Source organism: Eptesicus fuscus, chromosome 10, assembly GCF_027574615.1.
Source record: "Eptesicus fuscus isolate TK198812 chromosome 10, DD_ASM_mEF_20220401, whole genome shotgun sequence".
Taxonomy (NCBI): Eukaryota; Metazoa; Chordata; class Mammalia; order Chiroptera; family Vespertilionidae; genus Eptesicus; species Eptesicus fuscus.
Window position 1 is genome coordinate 97234236 of NC_072482.1, and position 20475 is coordinate 97254710.

At 68.0% G+C, this 20475-nt stretch overlaps 1 protein-coding gene across 1 annotated transcript in view; it reads right to left on the reverse strand.

Moving 5' to 3' along the window:
- Positions 1 to 2955: 2955 nt before the first annotated feature.
- The window catches only part of RPS6KA2 (ribosomal protein S6 kinase A2), a 49956-nt gene continuing 32436 nt past the window's right edge, over positions 2956 to 20475 (reverse strand). The window contains exons 7-21 of the mRNA XM_054722480.1: positions 19704 to 19741; positions 17682 to 17824; positions 17487 to 17557; positions 15687 to 15775; positions 15180 to 15244; positions 14495 to 14597; positions 12572 to 12702; positions 11693 to 11818; positions 10318 to 10407; positions 9395 to 9553; positions 8333 to 8494; positions 7303 to 7379; positions 5402 to 5519; positions 4838 to 4975; positions 2956 to 3913 (exon numbers count right to left, since the gene is read on the reverse strand). Of these exons, the coding sequence (XP_054578455.1) occupies positions 3788 to 3913; positions 4838 to 4975; positions 5402 to 5519; positions 7303 to 7379; positions 8333 to 8494; positions 9395 to 9553; positions 10318 to 10407; positions 11693 to 11818; positions 12572 to 12702; positions 14495 to 14597; positions 15180 to 15244; positions 15687 to 15775; positions 17487 to 17557; positions 17682 to 17824; positions 19704 to 19741 (1636 nt within the window). The 3' untranslated portion in view covers positions 2956 to 3787. The remainder of the gene's footprint in view (positions 3914 to 4837; positions 4976 to 5401; positions 5520 to 7302; positions 7380 to 8332; positions 8495 to 9394; positions 9554 to 10317; positions 10408 to 11692; positions 11819 to 12571; positions 12703 to 14494; positions 14598 to 15179; positions 15245 to 15686; positions 15776 to 17486; positions 17558 to 17681; positions 17825 to 19703; positions 19742 to 20475) is intronic.

Consider the following 20475-nt stretch of genomic DNA (forward strand, 5'->3'; position numbering starts at 1 on the left):
GATCCTCTCTCATCGTTGTTGTTTCTCTCTCTCCCTCCCTCTCCCTTCCTCTCTGAAACCAATAGGATTATATTCTAAAAGCGTTAAGTTTCCCCGGGGCGTTTTGGGGGAGAAGGAGGCGATTTCTAATGAGAGGAAGCCGCTCCCTTTGCAGATTCGCAATGCACACACGTTTACGACCCTCCCACCGTTTTTCTCACTTGGACACAGATCGCAGACTCCCCCGGCTGAGAGCCCAGGTGGCCGTGCAGGCCCACCGCCTGGACCCCAGGGAAGGGAGGGGCGGGGGAGTGGGGAGCCCTCCCCCAGCCCCTGCAGGGCCAGGTGCACCTTTGGAGGCGGCTGGCCCGCCCCCTGGTGGCGGGTTGTGGCCATTCAAACACATCCCGCCGGGCTTCCCGGAGGAAGCGGTGAGGTCCGGGAGGAAGAAGAGAGTTCAGTGACCGACCTCCACGGTCCACGGGCCTCCTCGCCGAGCACGGCAGAGCCCTGGGCAGAGCCGCACAGGCCACACGGGCGCCCGGTTCGGGTCGTGGTGGCCCAGCGTCGGCCCGTAGGTCCCGCTCAGAGCCTCCCGCTCAGAACCTCCCGCGCCCACTCGGCCTGTGCGGGCACCGCCTGCGGCTGGGCGGGGGCAGGGGCTGTGGCGCAGGCTGCTCCGGGCGGCAGGGAGGCGCCTGCACCAGACCCGCTTCGGTGCCCGGTGGCCGCCTCGCTGGACAAGGCCCAGTGCGGCCCACGCCCGAGCTGCAGGCGGAGGATCGTGGGCATTGTCTGCGGGACGGAGCCTGACGGTTTCAGGAGCGCTCACGACCAGAATGCCCCCCCCACACCCGTCTGCCCGCAGCCTCTCGCCGCCCAGTGGCGCCTTCTCTGGCCCATCTGAATGTGCCCACCGCGCCCCCCGCCCCCCCCCACGGCCCACGACATCGCCGATGCCGTTCATTTTGTGAAGACCCTCAGCGGACCTGCTGGTTGTATTTCCGTATAAAGAAAGGAGGGGCGGGGTGCGGGCGGGTGCTGGGTGTGGGGGCAGCTCCCCGCAGCCACCCCAGCCGCCTGCTTCACCAACACGACCTCCACCGGCTCCAGCCGGTGCCCCGTCCCGTCACACACCGGGCTCTGCGGGGAGTGCACACACGCACACATGCATGTGCACACGTGGAGTGCACGCACACATGCACACACATGTACACACACACACGCACACAGGGCTGGGGGGTATGGAGCGGTGCCCATCGGCCGCCCCCGTGGAGTGCCACCGCGCAGCGCATGGCAGAGCCCCGGTCGGTCGGGGAGGAAGTGCGAGGTGCAGACGGCTTGGGTGACGACACAGACAGTCCGAGAGGCTACGCTAGGGACACATTACACTTCATAAAACCCGTGTTTATTTAAAAAATCTGTTCAGAAAGTCTGGAAAGCGTAATAAATACCTGTGCAGGGCCGCCCCGCACACACAGCCCGCAAGCGAACAGAGGCCTGTAAACACACCCGCGCGGCGAGCCAAGTGCGGGGCGGGCGGGCGGGCGGAGAGGGGGTCGGGGTGCAGCGCTCCGGGGGGCACAGCCTTGGAGCCCCCCGCCCCAGCTGGGCGAGGCCACACGGAGTCACTGGCTTCTCCTCGCCGCTCGGGGTCCCGTTCCGCTCTCGGGGCAGACGCAGTGCGGCCGGCGCCGTGCGGGGCCCAGCGCAGCCTGGGGACACACCGCCTAGTGAGCCACACTGGCCTCCGTCCCGTGGAGGGGACCAGCCTCCCGGACACGACCCCGCAGGCCGTCCGATCCTCGCAGTCTGACTGGGCGTGCGCACACCGAGGGGCGGGCCAGGCTTCTCTCCCACTGGGGGCCACCTGGTGGGTGACCCCTGGAGGGGTGGTGAAGGGTCCGCGAGGGGTGGGCTGGAGGCCGAGGTCAGAGTCCGGTGTCTGACCCTGGGGGTGCGGTCCGCGGTGTGAGCAGGGCTGTGCGAATCCTGGGGAGCCTTCCCCGGCGCCAGGTTCGGGGAGCCCCGTGCAAGCGCGTGGACTCTCAGACCCCGCCATTCCCCCAAGACTTTGGGAATCTCGGCTTCCAACGCGGCATCGTCTCTTCCCCAGGGACTCCTCGCTCGGGGGGGGGCGGGGGGGGGGGGTGAGGACGGGGAGGGGTCCTCGCTCGCCACGCTGCTCAGGGTTCTCAGCTCTGGGTCCCCGGCAGCGCTCAGGGACCCCCCTCCCCCCCCGCAGACACCCAGCCGAGGGCGCGGCGGGCAGCTGGGGCCCCGGCGAACAGAATGCGTGACTGGGGCCGGTTTCTAGGAGGGTGGCCTGCAGGCGCCCGGTTGTTCCCGTTTCCGATAACAAGTGAAGCAGCTCAGAGGGAAGCAGACGACGGGGGTCGGGGGGGAGTCACGGAGCCTCGGGGAGCTCTTTCCACTGAGGAATGAGGACGGCCCGGGGCTCTGCGGGAGCCAGGGCACGGACGTCCCACCTGTGCCTGGTGCTGGGAGAGAGAGGGCCGTGGACCCCACGCTCATCTTCTGGGGTCTGAAGACCACAGCCAAGCGAGGGAGGAACTTTCCGGCAGGCAGCCCCCGTGCGCGTGCCTGTGTGTGTGTGTGTGTGTGTGTGTGCGCGCGCGCGCGTGTGTGCCTGTGTGTGCGTTCATGCCTGTGTGCGTGCCTGTGTGTGTACGTGTGTGCGAGCACACCTGTGTGTATGTGCCTGTGTGTGTGTGCATGCGCGCCTGTGTGTGTGCACCTATGTGTATGCATGTCTGTGTGTGTGTGCGCACACCTGTGTGTGTGTGTGTGTGTGTGTGTGTGTGTGGCACTGGAGTTGAGATGGAAGGACAAAAGAAACAATAAAATATTGTCTTTTTAGGGAAAACCTGGCTGTGACCAACAGTTGCTCCCGTAGCCTGGCCTGAGCACGGAGGGACGGACGGAGGGACGGACGGACGGACGGACGGACGGACGGACAAGTGACAGCCTTCCTCCGCCCGGTGGGGTGGCTCCCTGGGTGGGCACGAGCTGGAGGAGACAGGACACAGGCGCCGCCTCCTCCAGCCCCGGGCGGTGCGGTCGGGATTTTATTAATGAAGGGGCCCAGCCCGAGCGCCTGCGGCCCCGGGGACACACGGACTCACTGGCCGCCAAGGACAGGCCCTGCAGCAGGCGCAGACACAGTCAGCCTCCGCCAGGGCATCCCCGGCCGTGCCCCGACCCCCGGGCGACAGAGGCCGCGCTCAGGGCCCGAGGTCACCGTTTCTCCGGGGGCAGGGGAGGGAGCAAGCCGAGCAAGCGGGCCCTCCGCCCGGGGCCGCCCAGCCCCGGGGCCGCTGCCGTCCAGAGGCGGGGCGGGCGCACAGGCGCCTGCTGGCTCCTTCCCGGGCGCCGAGGGCACCAAGGCCGAGCCCCAGCGGCTCTGGGGGCGCCTCCCGCTCGGCTCTCTGCGAGGACACAGCGGGCCTGTCACACACGTGGGGCGGCGAGATGAGGGCTCTTTGCGTCGTCGTCGGGGCGGCTCTGCTCCTGTGCCCGTGCCCTCCGTCACCTTCAGCCGCCGGCCACCGGCCCTCGACGCCGGCCCCTCCAGGGAGGCGCTGCCGTGGCCGCCTCCTCCCGTCTAACCCGGGGCCTCCTGGCACGCCGAGCAGGGGCCACGTGGGGAAGGCCTTCGCGTGCAGCGGCGACAGGAGGCGGCAGGCGGCAGAGCGAGGCGGGGCAGGGCGCCCTCGGACCCTCTCGGCTGAAGGGGAAACGCGGGCCCGGCCACCGTGCCCGGGCCCCAGGCGGCGGGTCCTGCCGGCTACAGCCGCGTGGACGTGAGTCTCTTCATGCCCCTGCGCTGGGCCAGGCTGGACGACAGCACGGGCTCCAGCCGCGGGGCCTGGGGCGTCCTGTGCAGGGCAAAGTAGGTGGCGGCCATGGCGCCCTGCAAGGCAAGGGAGAGGCAGTGACCGGGGGCCCGCTCCGGCCAGAGCCGGCGGCACGGCCTCTGGGCCTCGGTTTCCCCACGCGTGCGGACACCGAGAGCTGCAGTGGCCTGGGATCTTATCTCCGTGTTCACCTGACACCCACGGCGGCGGCAGCTGTGCTGGTCACGGGGGGGAATATTCCCGACTCCCACGGGGCCCCGGCTGAGGTCAACCACCCCCCAGGTTGGCAGGGCGCCGGCCTGCGATGTCCCCGCCGCACACTGGCACCTGGCCAGGGCCTGGCCACCTCCTCGTGGCCGCTTACAATTTTAAAAAAAATTGATTTCAGAGAGAGGAAGGGAGAGGGGGAGAGAGAAACATCAACCCCATGAGAGAATCACTGACGGGCTGCCTCCTGCACACCCCGCCCTGGGGATGAGCCAGGGAATCTGTTAGAATATTACGGGGTGAGGGTTGGGGTGGGGCGGGCGCCGCCCGGTGGCTGCTGCTTTGTGAATAAAGTTTTACCGAAATGCAGCCACACCGACCTCGGACCTGCTGTCTCGGGGGTTTCCGTGCGACACAGGAGAGCGGAGTCCTTGAGACAGAGGCCTCCGGCTCGAAACCCTCAAATATTTACTGTCCAGGCTGTCGGAGGAGGGCAGACCTTTGGTCTAGAATTGAGGACTTTGGGACCAGGAGTTGGCCCGGCCCGATTCTCTCCCTCCCTCTCTGTCCCTCTCCCTCTCTCTCCCTGTCCCTCTCCCTCTCCCTCTCTCGAGTGCACTGAGCTGTGAGCATGGAACAGAGCTGTGCCTATTCAGCGACCTGCCTGTGTTGCGTGTGTGTGATGAGCTCTGAACCGTTAGGTGAACGGGGAGGCATCACAGCACCTTTTCACGCCACCCCCCCTGCCCCCCGGCCTCCTGACGCCCGAGTACCTTCACCAGGTGGACGTCCTGCCGGCTGAGCTGGCTCTGGGGCAGGTGCTCTCGGTTCACAACCCAGGGGTGTTTGAGGACCTGGAGTGCCGTCAGGCGCTGCTGCGGGTCCACGTGGAGCATCTGGGACACCACGTCCTGTGGGGGGGGAGGGGACGGGGGAGAGGGACCGTGTGGGCACCGAGCCGCCCGGGGACCCTCCGCCCTCGAGGGCAGACCTGGCCGCTGTTGTCTCCAGCTGCCGCCGCCTTGTACACAGGCTCCCCAGCCTCCACCGTCACGTAAGCCCATTTAAAAAGTATCAGCTTCTCTGTCTTCTCTCTGCACACACACACACACACACACACACACACACACACACCTTATTGGCGCTGACACACCAAGGCGGTAGAAAATGGGAAAGTGCTATAAAATAGTTTTGCCAGAATTGTTTTAGCTGAGCAGCTGTGAGAGCCATCTCGCTGACGAGATCTCTGCGCTGCTGGTATGAAGGGTCCCCTGGCTCGGGTGCAGACGGACGGCTGCCCGGAGTCCCCGCCCAGGAAGCACCGGGCGTGAGCTCACCTTGGCCGCCTCCGAGACGGAGTCCCAGTTCCCCCCGGAGAGCGCGTACTGCCCGCTGCCGATCCGCGCCAGGATCTCCTCCGGGGTGTCGTCCGGCCCGTTAGCAAACGGGGTGAATCTGTGTAACGAGAGGGCTTATGGTGACGAGGACGCATGATCTCAAAGTTCACAACGGAATCCTGCCTTTTTGTTGTTAAAAGTGGCCTTTTCTTAGCCCGGCCGGCGTGGCTCAGTGGTTGAACGTTGACCTATGAACCAGGAGGTCATAGTTCGATTCCTGGTCAGGGCACAGGCCCGGGTTGCAGGCTCCATCCCCCATAGGGGACGTGCAGGAGGCAGCTGATCAATGATTCTCTCTCATCATTGATGTTTCTGTCTCTCTTTCCCTCTCCCTTCCTCTCTGAAGTCAACAAAAATATATATGTTTAAAAGCAGCCATTTCTTCCCCATTATGCTCCGAATCCAGCATTGATGGCAAAGCACCATTTCCTTCTCAGTGCTCCGTCCACGTCCTCACTCGGTCACGGAGGGGGTCAACAGGACAGGTGAGCCAAGCTCCGTGGACCCAGCCGAGCTTTCCTGGACTGCCTCTGGCTTCCCTGGCAACAGCGTATAATAGTGGTCGGCCCCCTGGCTCGGTTTCCATGGTGACAGCGTGACATGATGGATGAGAGCTGGAGACTGGAGGTCTGAGGGACCCCTGGTTCATCTATCACCAACTCTGGGTTCTCTGACAAATTATTTTTGAGCTTCAGTTGCAACATGGGTAGAATCACGGGCTCACAGGGGTCTCGGTACCATGGGCAAACACACAGAACGTGCGTGCTCAGAGCGTGACCACCGTGAATGCGTGGCGGGTGTTTCCTGTCCCCTGGAGCGTAAAGCAGGGCCCACGGGTACCCGCTCTCTGAGCTGCGGGTTCTGGGGGTTCTCACAGCCGGGCCGTGACCTCCGCCAGGGACCCGGCCGCCGCCCGCCTCGGCACTAGTCACCGATTTACGGTGAGATCCTGGTCAGGCTGGCCTTCGTTCCCGCGAGGCACTGGGTCCGTTTTGCTGCCGTAAAAAGGAAGGGTGGTCCCTCCACTCGAGTGTTTATTCGACTTAAAACGTCGAGCACCAGGGGGCTTAGGGTCCTAGATTTGATGGCTGGAAGGAGCCTTAGACACCACACAGCGTTTGCCTCTCAGCCAAAGGGAGGGAGCTGAGGCCCAGGGGTCAGGGGTCAGCCGGCCGCTGAGCTCGCCGCGAGGGAGACACGACCCACTTCCCACACCACAGGTGCCTGGTCCCAGGAAACTGGTCCCGCACGTCGGACGGCCACCGTCGGCCACGGCGGCACGAGCGGCTGCCCGCCTCCGTGCTGTCTGCCCGGGGCCTTACGGGAGCTTCCCGGCTCACGAGGATGATTTTCATTTTATTTATTTTTATCTTTGTTAATCCTCACCCGAGGACATTTTTCCATTGATGTTTAGAGAGAGTGGAAGGGAGGGGGGGAGAGAGAGAAGCATCGATGAGAGAGGCACATGGACGGGGCCAGGGAGGGAGCCTGCAACCGAGGTACCTGCCTGTGGCCGGGATCGAACCTGCGCCCCTTCGTCCGCAGGCCGTCCGTCAGGAGCCTGATTTTAAGGGGCGGATGCGTGGACACTTTCAGGGAGTGGCCCGTGTGGCGGGGAGGACGTGGGCGGAGGCCCGAGGCCGCGTGTCCGTGGTGAGCGGGGGCCTGCAGCCCGGGTCCCCGGTCTGGAGGGACCTCCTGGAGGAGGCCTGGCCCAGGGCCCTGCCTGCTTCTCGCTCCTCCTGGAAGGGGCTGCGGGAGCCCGAGGTTCGCGCACGCCTGTGCCCCGGGGACAGGGTCAGCCTGCAGGCCCGGGCCCGGGCTCCGCCGGGTCTGCTCACCCCGCCAGCATGGTGTACAGCAGGATGCCCAGGCTCCAGATGTCGCACGCCGCGTCGTAGCCTTGCCGCTTTAGGACCTGGCGGGACAGACGGCCACAGGTGAGCACTGGGCGGAGACGAGTCAAGGTCTCGGGTGGGGCTCGGGTGGGCCCGCGATTCCGCAGCGTGGGGACGGGGTGCCGCTCATTGAGGCGAAGACAGTCCAGTGCGCCCCCCGGGCTCCCCAAAGGCCAGCGCCGTGGGAGCCACAGCCTGCGGACAGCGGCTGGCAAACCGAGGAGGGCGCAGGGCATCGTTAAGGCCGGTGGTCGGCAAACCGCGGCTCGCGAGCCACATGCAGCTCTTTGGCCCCTTGAGTGTGGCTCTTCCACAAAATGCCACGTGCGGGCGCGCACGTACGGTGCGAGTGAAACTTCGTGGCCCATGCGCAGAAGTCGGTTTTCGGCTCTCAAAAGAAATTTCAATCGTTGTGCCGTTGATATTTGGCTCTGTTGACTGATGAGTTTGCCGACCACTGGTTGAGGCAGAAGAACTGCTCCAATGGAGGTCAGACGGGACGTAAAACCGCCACCCTCGCCGCCCGAGGAGCCCACTGGGTGGACCTCGCTGTGTGAGCCCCGCCTCCACCTCCAGAACTCCGCGTCTCCGGCCTCAGCCCTCGCCCTGTCCCAGGCCCTGCGCCCGCCTCTGCGTCTCTCCCCGACCCTCCAGGTGCCAGACAGGGGTCACCCTCGGTGTCTGGCTCCTCTCTTCCCATAATGTCCTCAAGGAGCGTCCGTGTCGCCCGGGGCGGGACTCCCCTCCCTGAGGCCGGGCCACGTCCCGCTGTGGGGACGGACGGTGCTCCCTTCGGCCACTCATGACCCCCGGGCGGCTCCCACCCGCGGCCACTGCGTCACGCCGCTGCGAGCCGGTGGGCAGATGTCACGTAAACGGATAAAATAAGCCGCGTCTGGGCAGGCAGCGGCCCTGCCTTCGGTTTGTGGGCGAGGCCGCCCCACCCCGCCCCGCCCGCCGGCCCGGAGCTCACCTCGGGGGCCACGAAGTTGGCCGTGTAGCAGGGCGTCATCAGCAGCCCGTTCTCGGCGCGCAGCTGCTTGGCGAACCCGAAGTCGCAGATCCGGATGGACTCGGGGTTCCCGGACTCGTCCACGTACAGGATGTTGCTCGGCTTCAGGTCCCGGTGCACAACCTGCAGAGGCAGGAGGACGGCCTCAGGGGGGCCTGGACGGCGGGGGACGGGGGGGGGGGGGGGGGGCGGGAGAGCAGAGGCGCTAGGAACCGGGGTCACTCGGGAGCCCTTTACTCACAGCCCTGCAGCAGGCAAGGCAGCCGGATGCTGAACTTAGAGCCCCCCACTCCCCCCCACACCGACTCACATCCGAGGAGACCGCGCAAGCCCCTCGGACGGCGAATGAGATCTGAGTGAATAACAAATGGGCAGCGACGCGGGCCACGGGCGGCTCAGGCCGGAGACGGGAGGTGGGGGGCGGCCCCGGCCGGGGCCCAGCTGGCTGGACGCTGTCCTTGCAGCACGAGGTGGCCGGTTTGGTCCCGTCAGGGCGCGTACAGGAGGCAACTGACCGATGTTTTTCTCTCATCGACGCTCTCTCTCTTTCCTCTCCCTTCCTCTCTCTCTAAAAATCAGTAATAAAAACATGTCCTTGAGTGAGGATTAAAAAAAAGGGAATGTGGAGCGTTCAGGTAACCTGAATACGAAGGTTTCTAAAGATGAATATTTGCGCCCGGCCAGTGTGGCTCAGTGGTTGAGTGTCGACCTATGAGCCAGGAGGTCACAGTTCAATTCCCAGTCAGGGCACATGCCCGGGTGTGGGCTCCATCCCCAGTGGGGGGCGTGCAGGAGGCAGCGGATCAGTGATTCTCATCATTGATGCTTCTATCTCTCTCTTCCTCTCTCTGAATCAATAAAGATATATATATATATAAAATAAAATAAAAAGAGGAATATTTGCCTCATGCCCACCGCGTCCCGCAGGGTTAGGTGTCAGGGCCCCAGGGGTTTCAGACACAGAAGGAAGCGGCGTGCAGGCCACATGCACGGCTCTGCCCCCCGCCCCCCCCGCCCGCTCACCCCCTGCGAGTGCAGGTAGTCCATGGTCCGGGCGATGGTGCACAGCACGGCGCTGGCCTCGCGCTCCGAGAAGCAGCGCTGCCGCAGGATGCGGTCCAGCAGCTCCCCGCCGCGCATCAGCTCCGTCACCAGGTACACGAACTGCCCCTCGTCGTAGACCTGGGCCGGGAGGGCGGGGGGTCAGTGCTGCGTCCCCCACGGTCACCCCACCCTGGGCGTGCTTGTGCCCGGGAGAGAGGGACAGCTCAGGGGGCTCCCGGGACCTAAAAGCAAGGCGTGTGCAACACGAGGGAAGGGCCAGGCCCCTCCCTGGGGCGCGGCTCTGAGAACAGAACCCGAGTGAGTGAGCTGAGCCGGGCAGGAACGACCGCGAGGCAGGAGCTCAGCCTGCACATGAGTCCTGACCTCTGCCCCCCGCCCCCGCCCCCGCCCCCGCCCCCCCGCAGACATGTAGGCACTGAGCACGTGGAGGCTGCAGAGCGCGCAGCGGGCCCAGGGCGGCGGTGCAGACGCTCCGTGCCCCTGGCACCTGGGGGTGTGGGCGGCCGGTTCTGACCCGCAGGTCCCGGCAGAGCCCCGCCCTGCGTCTCTGACAAGCCCACGGCCTCTGTGCCAGGACAGGCCTGGGAGCAGCGGGACCCCGCGGCCCAGACAGGCAGGGGCGGCCGAGCTGACTCCGCCCCCGGGGGCAGCTTCCCGAGGAAAGCGAGAGGAACAGGGAGCTCCCCTCGCGCGGCCTGCACACTCTGGCCGCCCCCGCCCCCCCCACGCCCCCCCCGCCCCCCTGCACACCCGTCACCCTGCACACCCGTCACCCTGCACACCCGTCACCCTGCACACCCGTCACCCTGCACACCCGTCACCCTGCACGGGCCGAGCACCGAGGAGAGACCGACGGGCACGGAGCACCCTCATGCACTCACGTCCTTGAGGGTGATGATGTTGGGGTGCTGGCCGTACCGCAGCAGGATCTCGATCTCCTCCGAGGGGTCCCTCCTGCTCTTGTCGATGATCTGGAACCGACCGTGGTGCCGTGAGGCTCGCGGACAGACAGCGCCAGAGGCCGGGACCTTCCACCTCCCGCTCCTGGGGCAAGGCCGACTGGGAATTCTCAGCACCCTCCCCCCGCCCCCCCCCCCCGCCGCTCGAGGAGATGGGCGTGGGCGCGGGCTCTCAGGGAGAGTTCTGGCCCCGGAGGGCGAGCCATGCCCCAGGCAGGACTTCCTGTGGCCTTGGACCGGCTCGTGGCCACGCATCCAGACCATGGCCCCGGTGGACCTCCCCCCACCATGGAGTCCATCCAGGTCGGCTGGGGGGGGGGGCGAGCATCATGTAGAGAGCGTACAGGGTCCTCCCCCAGACACTGGTCACCACGTGGCAGGAAACCGCTGTCACCCACACCGACCCACCCGGAAACTCAGGAAACTGACGTTTTGTGTTTCCTGATCAAATGCTTCAGGCAGCAACAATGACAGAGCGAAAGCTACCGTGTGGAGTGAGACTGGATGGCGGACGGACGTTGTTACAGCTCCTGATGGCTGAGAGTGCCGTCACCCCCACCGCCCCCCCCCCCCCCACTGCCAAGGCGTGGGGCTAGGCCCAGCTGCCGTTGAGCCTGTGGCTAGTTCTTTGACTGGATTCGTGGGCGCTGTATCCACGTTCCCTCCTCCCCCTCTGTCCCTCCCTTTGCCAATCGCTATGCCCGCCCCAACTCTATAGTCCCAAACGCGAGTGCCCAAAGCCCCTCGCCAGCGTGGATCACCCACAGAGGTACTGTGCGAGAGGGGTCAGCCCCTCGCCAGCATGGATCACCCACAGAGGCACTGTGCGAGAGGGGTCAGCACCTCGCCAGCGTGGATCACCCACAGAGGCGCTGTGCGAGAGGGGTCAGCCCCTCGCCAGCGTGGATCACCCACAGAGGCGCTGTGCGAGAGGGGTCAGCCCCTCGCCAGCATGGATCACCCACAGAGGCGCTGTGCGAGAGGGGTCAGCCCCTCGCAGCGTGGATCACCCACAGAGGTGCTGTGCGAGAGGGGTCAGCACCTCGCCAGCGTGGATCACCCACAGAGGTGCTGTGCGAGAGGGGTCAGCACCTCGCCAGCGTGGATCACCCACAGAGGTGCTGTGCGAGAGGGGTCAGCACCTCGCTGTTGCCTGGAGCTGAACACATTCATGATTTGCAAAGTAAAGTTCAAACGGGGACCTGACGTCAAAGCCAGGGGACCCCGTCGTGTGGGAGCCTAGAAGGAGGAGGCGGGCGGGGCAGGTGGGCGCAGGCAGCTGCCCGGACGGCCTCACCTTCACGGCGTACTCGGCGTCCGTGGCTCTGTGCACGCACCGCTTGCACACGGAGTAGGAGCCCACCCCGATGTCCTCCTTGACCTCGTAGCCGTCGGAGAAGTGGACGTTGTCCCCGTGCAGCTGCTGCGGGACGGAGGGGGGCCCTCAGCTCTCACGGGGGCGGGGGGGGGGAGGGGGAGGGGCACACAGTACAGGTGCAACGGGGTCCAGGCTGTGCGCCCCGACCCTGAGGCCGGGGGACGGAGGGGGGCCCTCAGAGCTCTCACGGGGGGAGGCGGGGGGCGGGGGAGGGGGAGGGGCTCACAGTGCAGGTGCAACGGGGTCCAGGCTGTGCGCCCCGACCCTGAGGCCGGGGGACGGAGCGGGGCCCTCAGAGCTCTCACGGGGGGAGGCACATGGCGCAGGGCAAAGGGGGTCCGGATTGTGCGCCTCAACACGGAGGCCGGAGGGGCGAGTCCTCAGGCCAGGGCCAGGGGGAGGGAGGGGAATGGGAAACCCAGCCCCGGGGCCCCGACCGCCTCAGACACCACGGCCTCGTGGACTCTGCGCCGAGGGCTCCCTCCTGGTTGGAGGACAAGGTCGCCTTCCCTGACCCCCACGGGCACAGCTCCCGGCGGGAGTGGCTGCCGCACACGGAGCCGCCTCCGGGGTCCTGGCCCCGCTCCCCGCAGCGAGGACGCCCGCCCTGCCACCTGTGGCTCCGCCCGCACGCCTGACTCCACCTCAGGACCCCCCTTCCCGGGACGAGCGAAGGGGGACAAGGCCACGGTCGGACCGCACGGCCGGCTCTCAGGGGCACGGTCAGGGCGGAGAGCACCGTCCGGCTGAGATGGCTCGGACACCGGTGGCCGCGCCCCGCCCCGCCCGCGGGGTTACCTGCACGATGGGGTGCACGGCCGCTCGGTGCGGGTCCTGCTGCGGGGGCTCCTGGGCCAGGCTGGAGGCCACGAAACTGAAGCCGCGGAACAGCTGGTGCGAGTTGGCGCTGGGGGGCACGCCCGGCGAGTCTGCGGGGACAGGGGAGCGGTCAGCTCCGGGAGGGGCTGCGAGACTGCGGGGTGGGGACAGCGTGGGGCGTGGGGCGTGGGGATAGTGTGGGGCGTGTGGGGTCAGCGTGGGGCGTGAGGTCAGCATTGCGTGTGGGGAGAGCGTGGGGCATGTGGGGACGGCGTGGGGCGTGGGGATGGCGTGGGGCGTGTGGACGGCGTGGGGTCAGCATTGCGTGTGGGGATAGCGTGGCGTGTGGGGACGGCGTGAGGCGTGGGACAGCGTGGCGTGTGGGGACAGCGTGGCGTGTGGGGACGGCGTGGGGCGTGGGGACAGCGTGGCGTGTGGGGACGGCATGGCGTGTGGGGACGGCGTGGGGCGTGGGGACGGCGTGGCGTGTGGGGACGGCGTGGGGCGTGGGGACGGCGTGGGGCGTGGGGACAGCGTGGGGCGTGGGGACGGCGTGGGGCGTGGGGACGGCGTGGGGCGTGTGGGGACGGCGTGGCGTGTGGGGACGGCGTGGGGCGTGTGGGGACGGCGTGGCGTGGGGACGGCGTGGGGCGTGTGGAGACGGCGTGGCGTGTGGGGACAGCGTGGGGCGTGGGGACGGCGTGAGGTGTGGGGACAGCGTGAGGCGTGGGGAGGGTGTGGGGCGTGGGGACGGCGTGGGGCGTGGGGACAGCGTGGCGTGTGCATGTGGAGGGTGTGCGGTGCAGCGTGTGCCGAGGTGCCTCGCTGAGTCCTGCCGCAGCGCTAACAACGCTGGCGCCGGTTGCTGGTGACGGTCGGGGGCGCGGGGGCAGCACAGAACCCGCTTCCTCCCGTCCCTGAGCCGCCGCCGCCGGGTCAGGAGCTGCCCGCCCACGCCGTCCCGCAGAAGCCGGAGGCCGCAGGTCTGCCCGCAGCTCGCACCCAGTGCCGCCGTGGCCGGGACGGGCTCACGACAGCCTCAGCCACGGGAACGGCGTCCCGGTGCCGCCCGGTCACCGGATACTTGTGTCTGACCGGCTCTTTGCGGCCGACTCTCTCCACACCACAGACAAGCTCAGCTGCCGAAGCGTAAGAGGGAACCGCACACACTCCCCCGGGACCCGGGAGCTGGCTCATCGCGGCCATCACAGCGCGGTAACTCGCAAAGGGGGCGAGCAGACCGGACGGGATTGGGGGGACCTGCAGCGTGGCCGCGGGCCGAGCGGAAAGCTGATTTCCACTCCGCGCTGCTGAGACCCGCGGCTGCTGAGACGTTCCGACCGGCGGTTCCGTGTGCACCGTCAGAGCTGCACTCACAAATGTGCACACGTAGCTGCCCCCCCCCCCGCCCCGGACCCCGGCCCCCCCCCCCGGCCCCTCGGCCCCGGCCCCCCGCCCCCCGGCCCCCCGGGCCCCCCCCCGCCCCGGCCCCCCGGCCCCCCGCCCCCCCCGCCCCGGTCCCGGGCCCCCCGGCCCCCGCCCCGGCCCCCGGTCCCGGCCCCCCGGCCCCCGCCCCGCCGCCCCGGCCCCCCGCCCCGTCCCGGCCCCCCGCCCCCCGGCCCCCGGCCCGCCCCCCCGGCCCCCCGGCTCTCCCGATGAAACGAGAGGTGTCGTGTCTCCAGGTTCTGTCCTGGGCCGGCCTGTGTCCGTCTGAAAGGGAGGCCACTGGACTGGCACCTCAGACCAAGAAGTGGGGGGCTGGGGTCCACAGGAGCCTGGATGAGTCCCTAACAGAACGGACCGCTATTTCCCGTGAAGGCGCCTTGAGTCCGGGATCCTCCGGTCGGGTAGGAGGACCCGCCATCGGCGAGGACCCCGGGCGACCCCCTCGCGGCGGCACACCTGTGGGCGTCCGGGCTGTGAACTCGGGGTCGAAGTGGAATGTGTCCTCGGGCCGGCCCACGGCGGGCTTGAAGGGCGGCTTGATGTCCTTCCGGTACAGCTTCTGCGGGAGACAGGGGAGCAGGCGGGTGAGGGGCGGGGGAGCGAGGAGGGGCGAGGGGCAGGGGGAGTGAAGAGGGGTGAGGGGCAGGGGGAGCGAGGAGGGCTGAGGGGCAGGGGGAGCGAGGAGGGGTGAGGGGCAGGGGGAGAGGGAGGAGGGGGCAGGGGGGCAGGGGAGCGGGGCTGTGGGGGGCGGGCTGGGAGCCCCGAGAGCTGCCGTGAGCTCAGCACGGGTGTGAAATGTTCTTGGAGGTAAGACCGGGCTGGTGGGCTGCCCTGTCTCAGCCACCGCGCCCCTCCCTGCACCCACGGAGATGCCCAGAGGGGACCCCTCCCACACTGAGCTGCTGAGGCTGAGGCTGTGCTGTTCCCTCTGTGAAAGGCTCTGAGGCATTTGTGAAGGTGGGGGGAGGAGCGGGGGGGGGGCGGGGCGGGGGGGGGGGGCGGCGAGGGGGCAGTTATTCCCTGAGCGCGAGTGCCCGTGAGACTCGGCCCGGCCAGGCGGCTCCGAGCCCGTCAGGTGACAGGTGGACGTGGCCTCGGTGTGGCCCCGCCCCGTCCCTGTGAGGGGACCACGGCCACTTACGTTCCAGTCCACGGTGACGAAGAACGGGTGGCGCTTGATCTCCTCCACGCCGTCACTGCCCGCACCTGCCGCAGGACAGCCCGTGAGCTGGGGCGGACCCACGGGTGTCAGCGGGAGCCCCACCCGTGGAGGGCGACCCGGGAGGCCCCGGGGACCCCGCAGAGACTGCTGTGGAGGTGCGTGTGCGGTGGCCTCGGGGAACCGGGCTCTGGCGCCTGCTGAGACGCCGCAGTTAAGGGGCTGACCTAGCAGCAGCCCCTCCGGGCCGTCCTGTCTCATCCCGAGGAGGCGGCAGGAGGGCCACCGCCTGGTGTGCAAACAGGGGCTTTGAAACAGCTCCCTCCACGAGGGCAGCGGCCGTGCGCTGGGACCTCGCGGGCCCTGTGTCCTGGGAGCTCAGGCGACAGCACCCCACCCTCACCCCCTCTGGGACCCCGGGACCCGGAGCAGGAACAGAGCGGGAGCAGGTATCCCGTCCCCGTGTCCCCGGGCGGGGGCGGCGCTTACCCAGCCGGTTGCACGGGTTCCGCTTGAAGAGCGCTCGCAGCAGGCTCTGCGCCTCCGGGCTGAGGAACTGAGGCATGCCCAGCTTGGCCCTGCGGGCGGGCGGCGGTCAGGGAGGCACGGCCACCAGGTGCCACCACCCGCTGCCCAGCCACGGAGACCAGGTGCCACCACCCCGCTGCCCGGCCACGGAGACCAGGTGCCACCACCCGCTGCCCAGCCACGGCCACCAGGTGTGACCACCTCACTGCCCAGCCACGGCCACCAGGTGCCACCACCCCGCTGCCCGGCCACGGCCACCAGGTGCCACCACCCGCTGCCCAGCCACGGAGACCAGGTGAGACCACCTCACTGCCCGGCCACGGCCACCAGGTGCCACCACCCCGCTGCCCGGCCACGGCCACCAGGTGCCACCACCCGCTGCCCAGCCACGGCCACCAGGTGCCACCACCCCCGCTGCCCGGCCACGGCCACCAGGTGTGACCACCACACTGCCCAGCCACGGCCACCAGGTGCGACCACCTCACTGCCCGGCCACGGCCACCAGGTGCCACCACCCCGCTGCCCGGCCACGGCCACCAGGTGTGACCACCCCGCTGTCCGGCCACGGCCACCAGGTGTGCCCGTGCTCCCAACCGGCCGGCAGCACTGAAACGAGTCAACTCGCGTGGCCGGCAGCCGCGCCCTGGCCTGGGTCTCGGGCGCTTCCGCGCTGTAAGGTGGGGACCCTGTTCACGTGGGTGGCACCGGGGACGCCGACCACAGAGAAACTAGAACTGAGACGTGCCCAGTCGCTCTCTCAAAGCTCCTTTCACAGCAGTGAAGCCGCTGAGAGCCACGCGCCCGCGACCACCAGTTACTGTCCACGGGGCTCACGGAGGCCCAGGCCGCAAGGAGGGCTTTCGCCAGCGATGGTCTCCTTGGGGTCTCGCCCTGGGGGCCGGGGAAGGAGGGCCTCGCACGCCCGGGTGGGGGTCTCAGGCCCCGGGGAAGGCGGGACCCCAGCTGGGAGCTGCCCCCCAGAAATGCCGGCCCCCGCGGACCGGTCACATGCCCACCTCCCACCTCCCACCCCGGCTTTGCTGAGGAACGAGTGCAGCTTCAGAGAAAGCGCAGGTCTGTTCCCCCTTCAGCCTTAAAGGAACGGAGGCAATCACCCCAAAACAGGGTGTCGTCCTCGCCGGGAGCCTGGGAACTCCTCCCGGGGTCTCCTCCACGGCCCCCCCATCGGGCACGTCACCCCGAACACCGCAGCCTCAGGGCCTCGGCTTCTGTCACGGCCACGTGTCCACGTGCAGGGCTGAGCGAGGCGCTGAGGACAGCGGGCCCCTTCGGCTCACAGCGAGCCCCTCCCCGACACGGGGGGGGGGCGTCCCCACTCCCAGCCCCGCCCTCGGCCCCCTCCCTCCAGGAGCTGCCCACGTCCTGCCCACACGGACCCAGGACAGGTGGACGATGCCACGCCCTGGGGTCAGATTCCGTCGGGAATTCCAGGGGCAAACCCATCCGTGTGGTGAACGACCCCCCGGGACAAGGAGGGAGGAGGACGCGTGCCCCTGCAGCACACGTGGGGGAAAGGGACCCCTCCGTGTTCTCTGAGCCCCAAGCCTCGCCCTCTGACCCCGTCAATCATCCTATTCCCAGGCCCTGCCCCCGGACACCCTGGAGCATCCTTCCTGGGGGAGAGCCTATCGGGGTGGACGCGTCCGTTACACGCCCCCGCCATGGCCGTCACCGCCAACGCCTGCGGAGGCCCCGGGGCTGAGCCCGAGGCCCCTGGGGGAGAGGGCGGCCCCTACTCACTTGAGGATGAGGCTCATGGTCTCCTTCCTGTCCTTGCCCTGGAACGGCAGGGACCCCGTGAGCATCTCGAACTGCAGAGACAGAGCAGGGGGCGCTCAGACCCGCAGAGAAGGTTCTGGAAGGGCCGTGCTGTCCCGGGCACGGGGTGCGGAGGGGCAGGTGCGAGGCCCGGCACACCCGGCAGGCCGCCCTCACCATGAGCACGCCGAAGGACCACCAGTCGGCGCTCTGCGTGTGGCCGCGCCGGTTCACCACCTCGGGCGCCATGTACTCGATGGTCCCGCAGAACGAGTAGGCGCGCGCGTCGTGGTCGATGGCCTCCTTGCTCAGCCCGAAGTCTGGGGGAAAAGAGCGCGGACTTCAGGCCGGAGGCACCGCGGCGGCTTCAGCGGCGTTTCCGTGAATTCTGCCCGGCTGGGCATCACGGCCCCACTCTGTCTGCCCAGCTGGGCATCACGCCCCCACTCTGTCTGCCCAGCTGGGCATCACACCCCCCACTCTGTCTGCCCGGCTGGGCATCACGGCCCCACTCTGTCTGCCCAGCTGGGCATCACACCCCCCACTCTGTCTGCCCAGCTGGGCATCACACCCCCCACTCTGTCTGCCCGGCTGGGCATCACGCCCCCCACTCTGTCTGCCCAGCTGGGCATCACACCCCCCACTCTGTCTGCCCGGCTGGGCATCACGGCCCCCACTCTGTCTGCCCAGCTGGGCATCACGGCCCCACTCTATCTGCCCAGCTGGGCATCACGGCCCCCACTGTCTGCCCAGCTGGGCATCACGGCCCCCACTCTGCCTTCCCAGCTGGGCATCACGCCCCCCACTCTGTCTGCCCGGCTGGGCATCACGGCCCCACTCTGCCTTCCCAGCTGGGCATCACGGCCCCACTCTGCCTTCCCAGCTGGGCAGCACGGCCCCCACTCTGTCTGCCCAGCTGGGCATCACGGCCCCCACTCTGTCTGCCCAGCTGGGCATCACACCCCCCACTCTGTCTGCCCAGCTGGGCAGCACGGCCCCCACTCTGCCTGCCCAGCTGGGCAGCACGGCCCCCCACTCTGTCTGCCCAGCTCAACCCCCTCGGCGCCAGCACCCACGCCCTCAGGCGCTGCGTGACCCGGAACTCCCTGGCCAACGGCCTTCAGAAGCCTACGGGTTCAGGAGCCCCTGGAAGGTGTCAAGAAATTGCACTTCTGCCCGGCTGTGAGGCTCAGTGGTGAGCGTCGACCTATGAACCAGGAGGTCAGGGTTCGATTCCTGGTCAGGGCACATGCCCAGGTTGCGGGCTCGGTCCATCCCCAGTGGGGGGCGTGCAGGAGGCAGCCGGTCCATGATTCCCTCTCATCACTGATGTTTCTCTCTCTCCCTTCCTCTCTGAAATCAATAAAATGTATATATTTTAAAAATAAATGGTACGTCTTAGTGAGCGCCACGAAGTCCCCAGGAGACCTGACTTCTAACAGGCCCACGCAGGCCAGCCGACGGCCTGACAGCACGTGGGGCACTGACCAGACTGGCAGGGGGGTTTGTTGGGAGGGAAAGGAGGGAGGAGGGAAAAGGAGGAAGGAGGGAGGAGGGAGAAGAGGGGAGGGAGGAGGGAGGAGAGGGCAGGGAGGAGGGAGGAGAGGGCAGGGAGGAGGGAGGAGGGAGGAGAGGGCAGGGAGGAGGGAGGAGGGAGGAGAGGGCAGGGAGGAGGGAGAGAGAGGAGGGAGGAGGGAAGAGGGAAGAGGGAGGAGGGAGGAGGGAGAAGGGAAGAGGGGAAAGGGAGGAGGGAGGAGAGGGCAGGGAGGAGGGAGGAGGGAGGAGGGAGGAGGGAGGAGGGAGGAGGGAGAAGGGAAGAGAGAAAAGGGAGGAGGGAGGAGGGAGGAGGGAGAGAGAGGAGGGAGGAGGGAGGAGGGAGAAGGGAAGAGGGAAAAGGGAGGAGGGAGAAAGAGGAGGGAGGAGGGAGGAGGGAGGAGGGAGGAGGAAGGAGGGAGGAGGGAGGAGGGAGGAGGGAGGAGGGAGAAGAGGGTAGGGAGGAGGGAGGAGAGAAGAGGAAGGAGGGAAGAGGGAGGAGGGAGGAGGGAGGAGGGAAGAGGGAGGAGGGGGAGAGAGGAGGGAGAGAGAGATAGAAACATCCTCTCTTCTCTACCTCCCTCCCCCTCCTCGCCCAGCGGGCCGATTCTCAGGGCGGGGGTGGGGCGTGGGAGGGGAGGTCTCGAGGGCCCGGCACTCACTCACCTGTGACCTTGATGTGGCCCTCTTCGTCCAGGAGGATGCTGAGGGGAGAGCAGAGGCTGTCAGCGCCCGGCAGGTAGGCACTCGGGTGGGGGGGCACCCAGGGACCCCCGGCCGCCCGTGCGCAGTCTCCTCGCGGGAGCTGCCTGCGTCCAGTGCGTGACTAAGAGGACAACCGATGTGTTTTCATCTCTCTTTTCAGTGACCTCTGACCTGGGCCCAGAAATGAGCAGCTTTCACGAGGACTTGCTCACTCATTTTCACACCTTCCCTCCTGCAGCCCTGCCCTGACTGCGACTCCTTTAGCTACCAAGATCCCTTCCACCTGTGAACAGAGAGCGCAGGGCTGGGGCACCCGGCCGGAACCCGCCGGCTGCAGGAGGAGGCGCTAGTTAACGGGCCGGGGCGTTGTTCCCCCGTGGGACGCCCATGTAGGGCCCGACGACGGTGTGACAGGTCCTTCACCCCTGCAGTCAGCGACGCTGCGCTGTGCTGGCGTGACGTCAGAGGCCATGAGGGGGTGTGGGCCAGCAGGGGAGGGTGTGCCACCCACCTGCCCACCTGACCGGGACCAGGGCCGGGCGGCTGGGAACCTGTGCAGTTCGGCACGAGCCCCACTGCGTCCGGACCCCGTTCAGGGGCAGCGGGTGGAACTGCTCATCCCACCTGGATGCCCCCTGGGCGGTGCCAGCGCGAGGAAGCCCCGCCCACTCCCGGGGTGACCTCACGTGGGAACTGAACCCCGAGCAGGGGCTGCGGGGGCACGGGGGGGGGG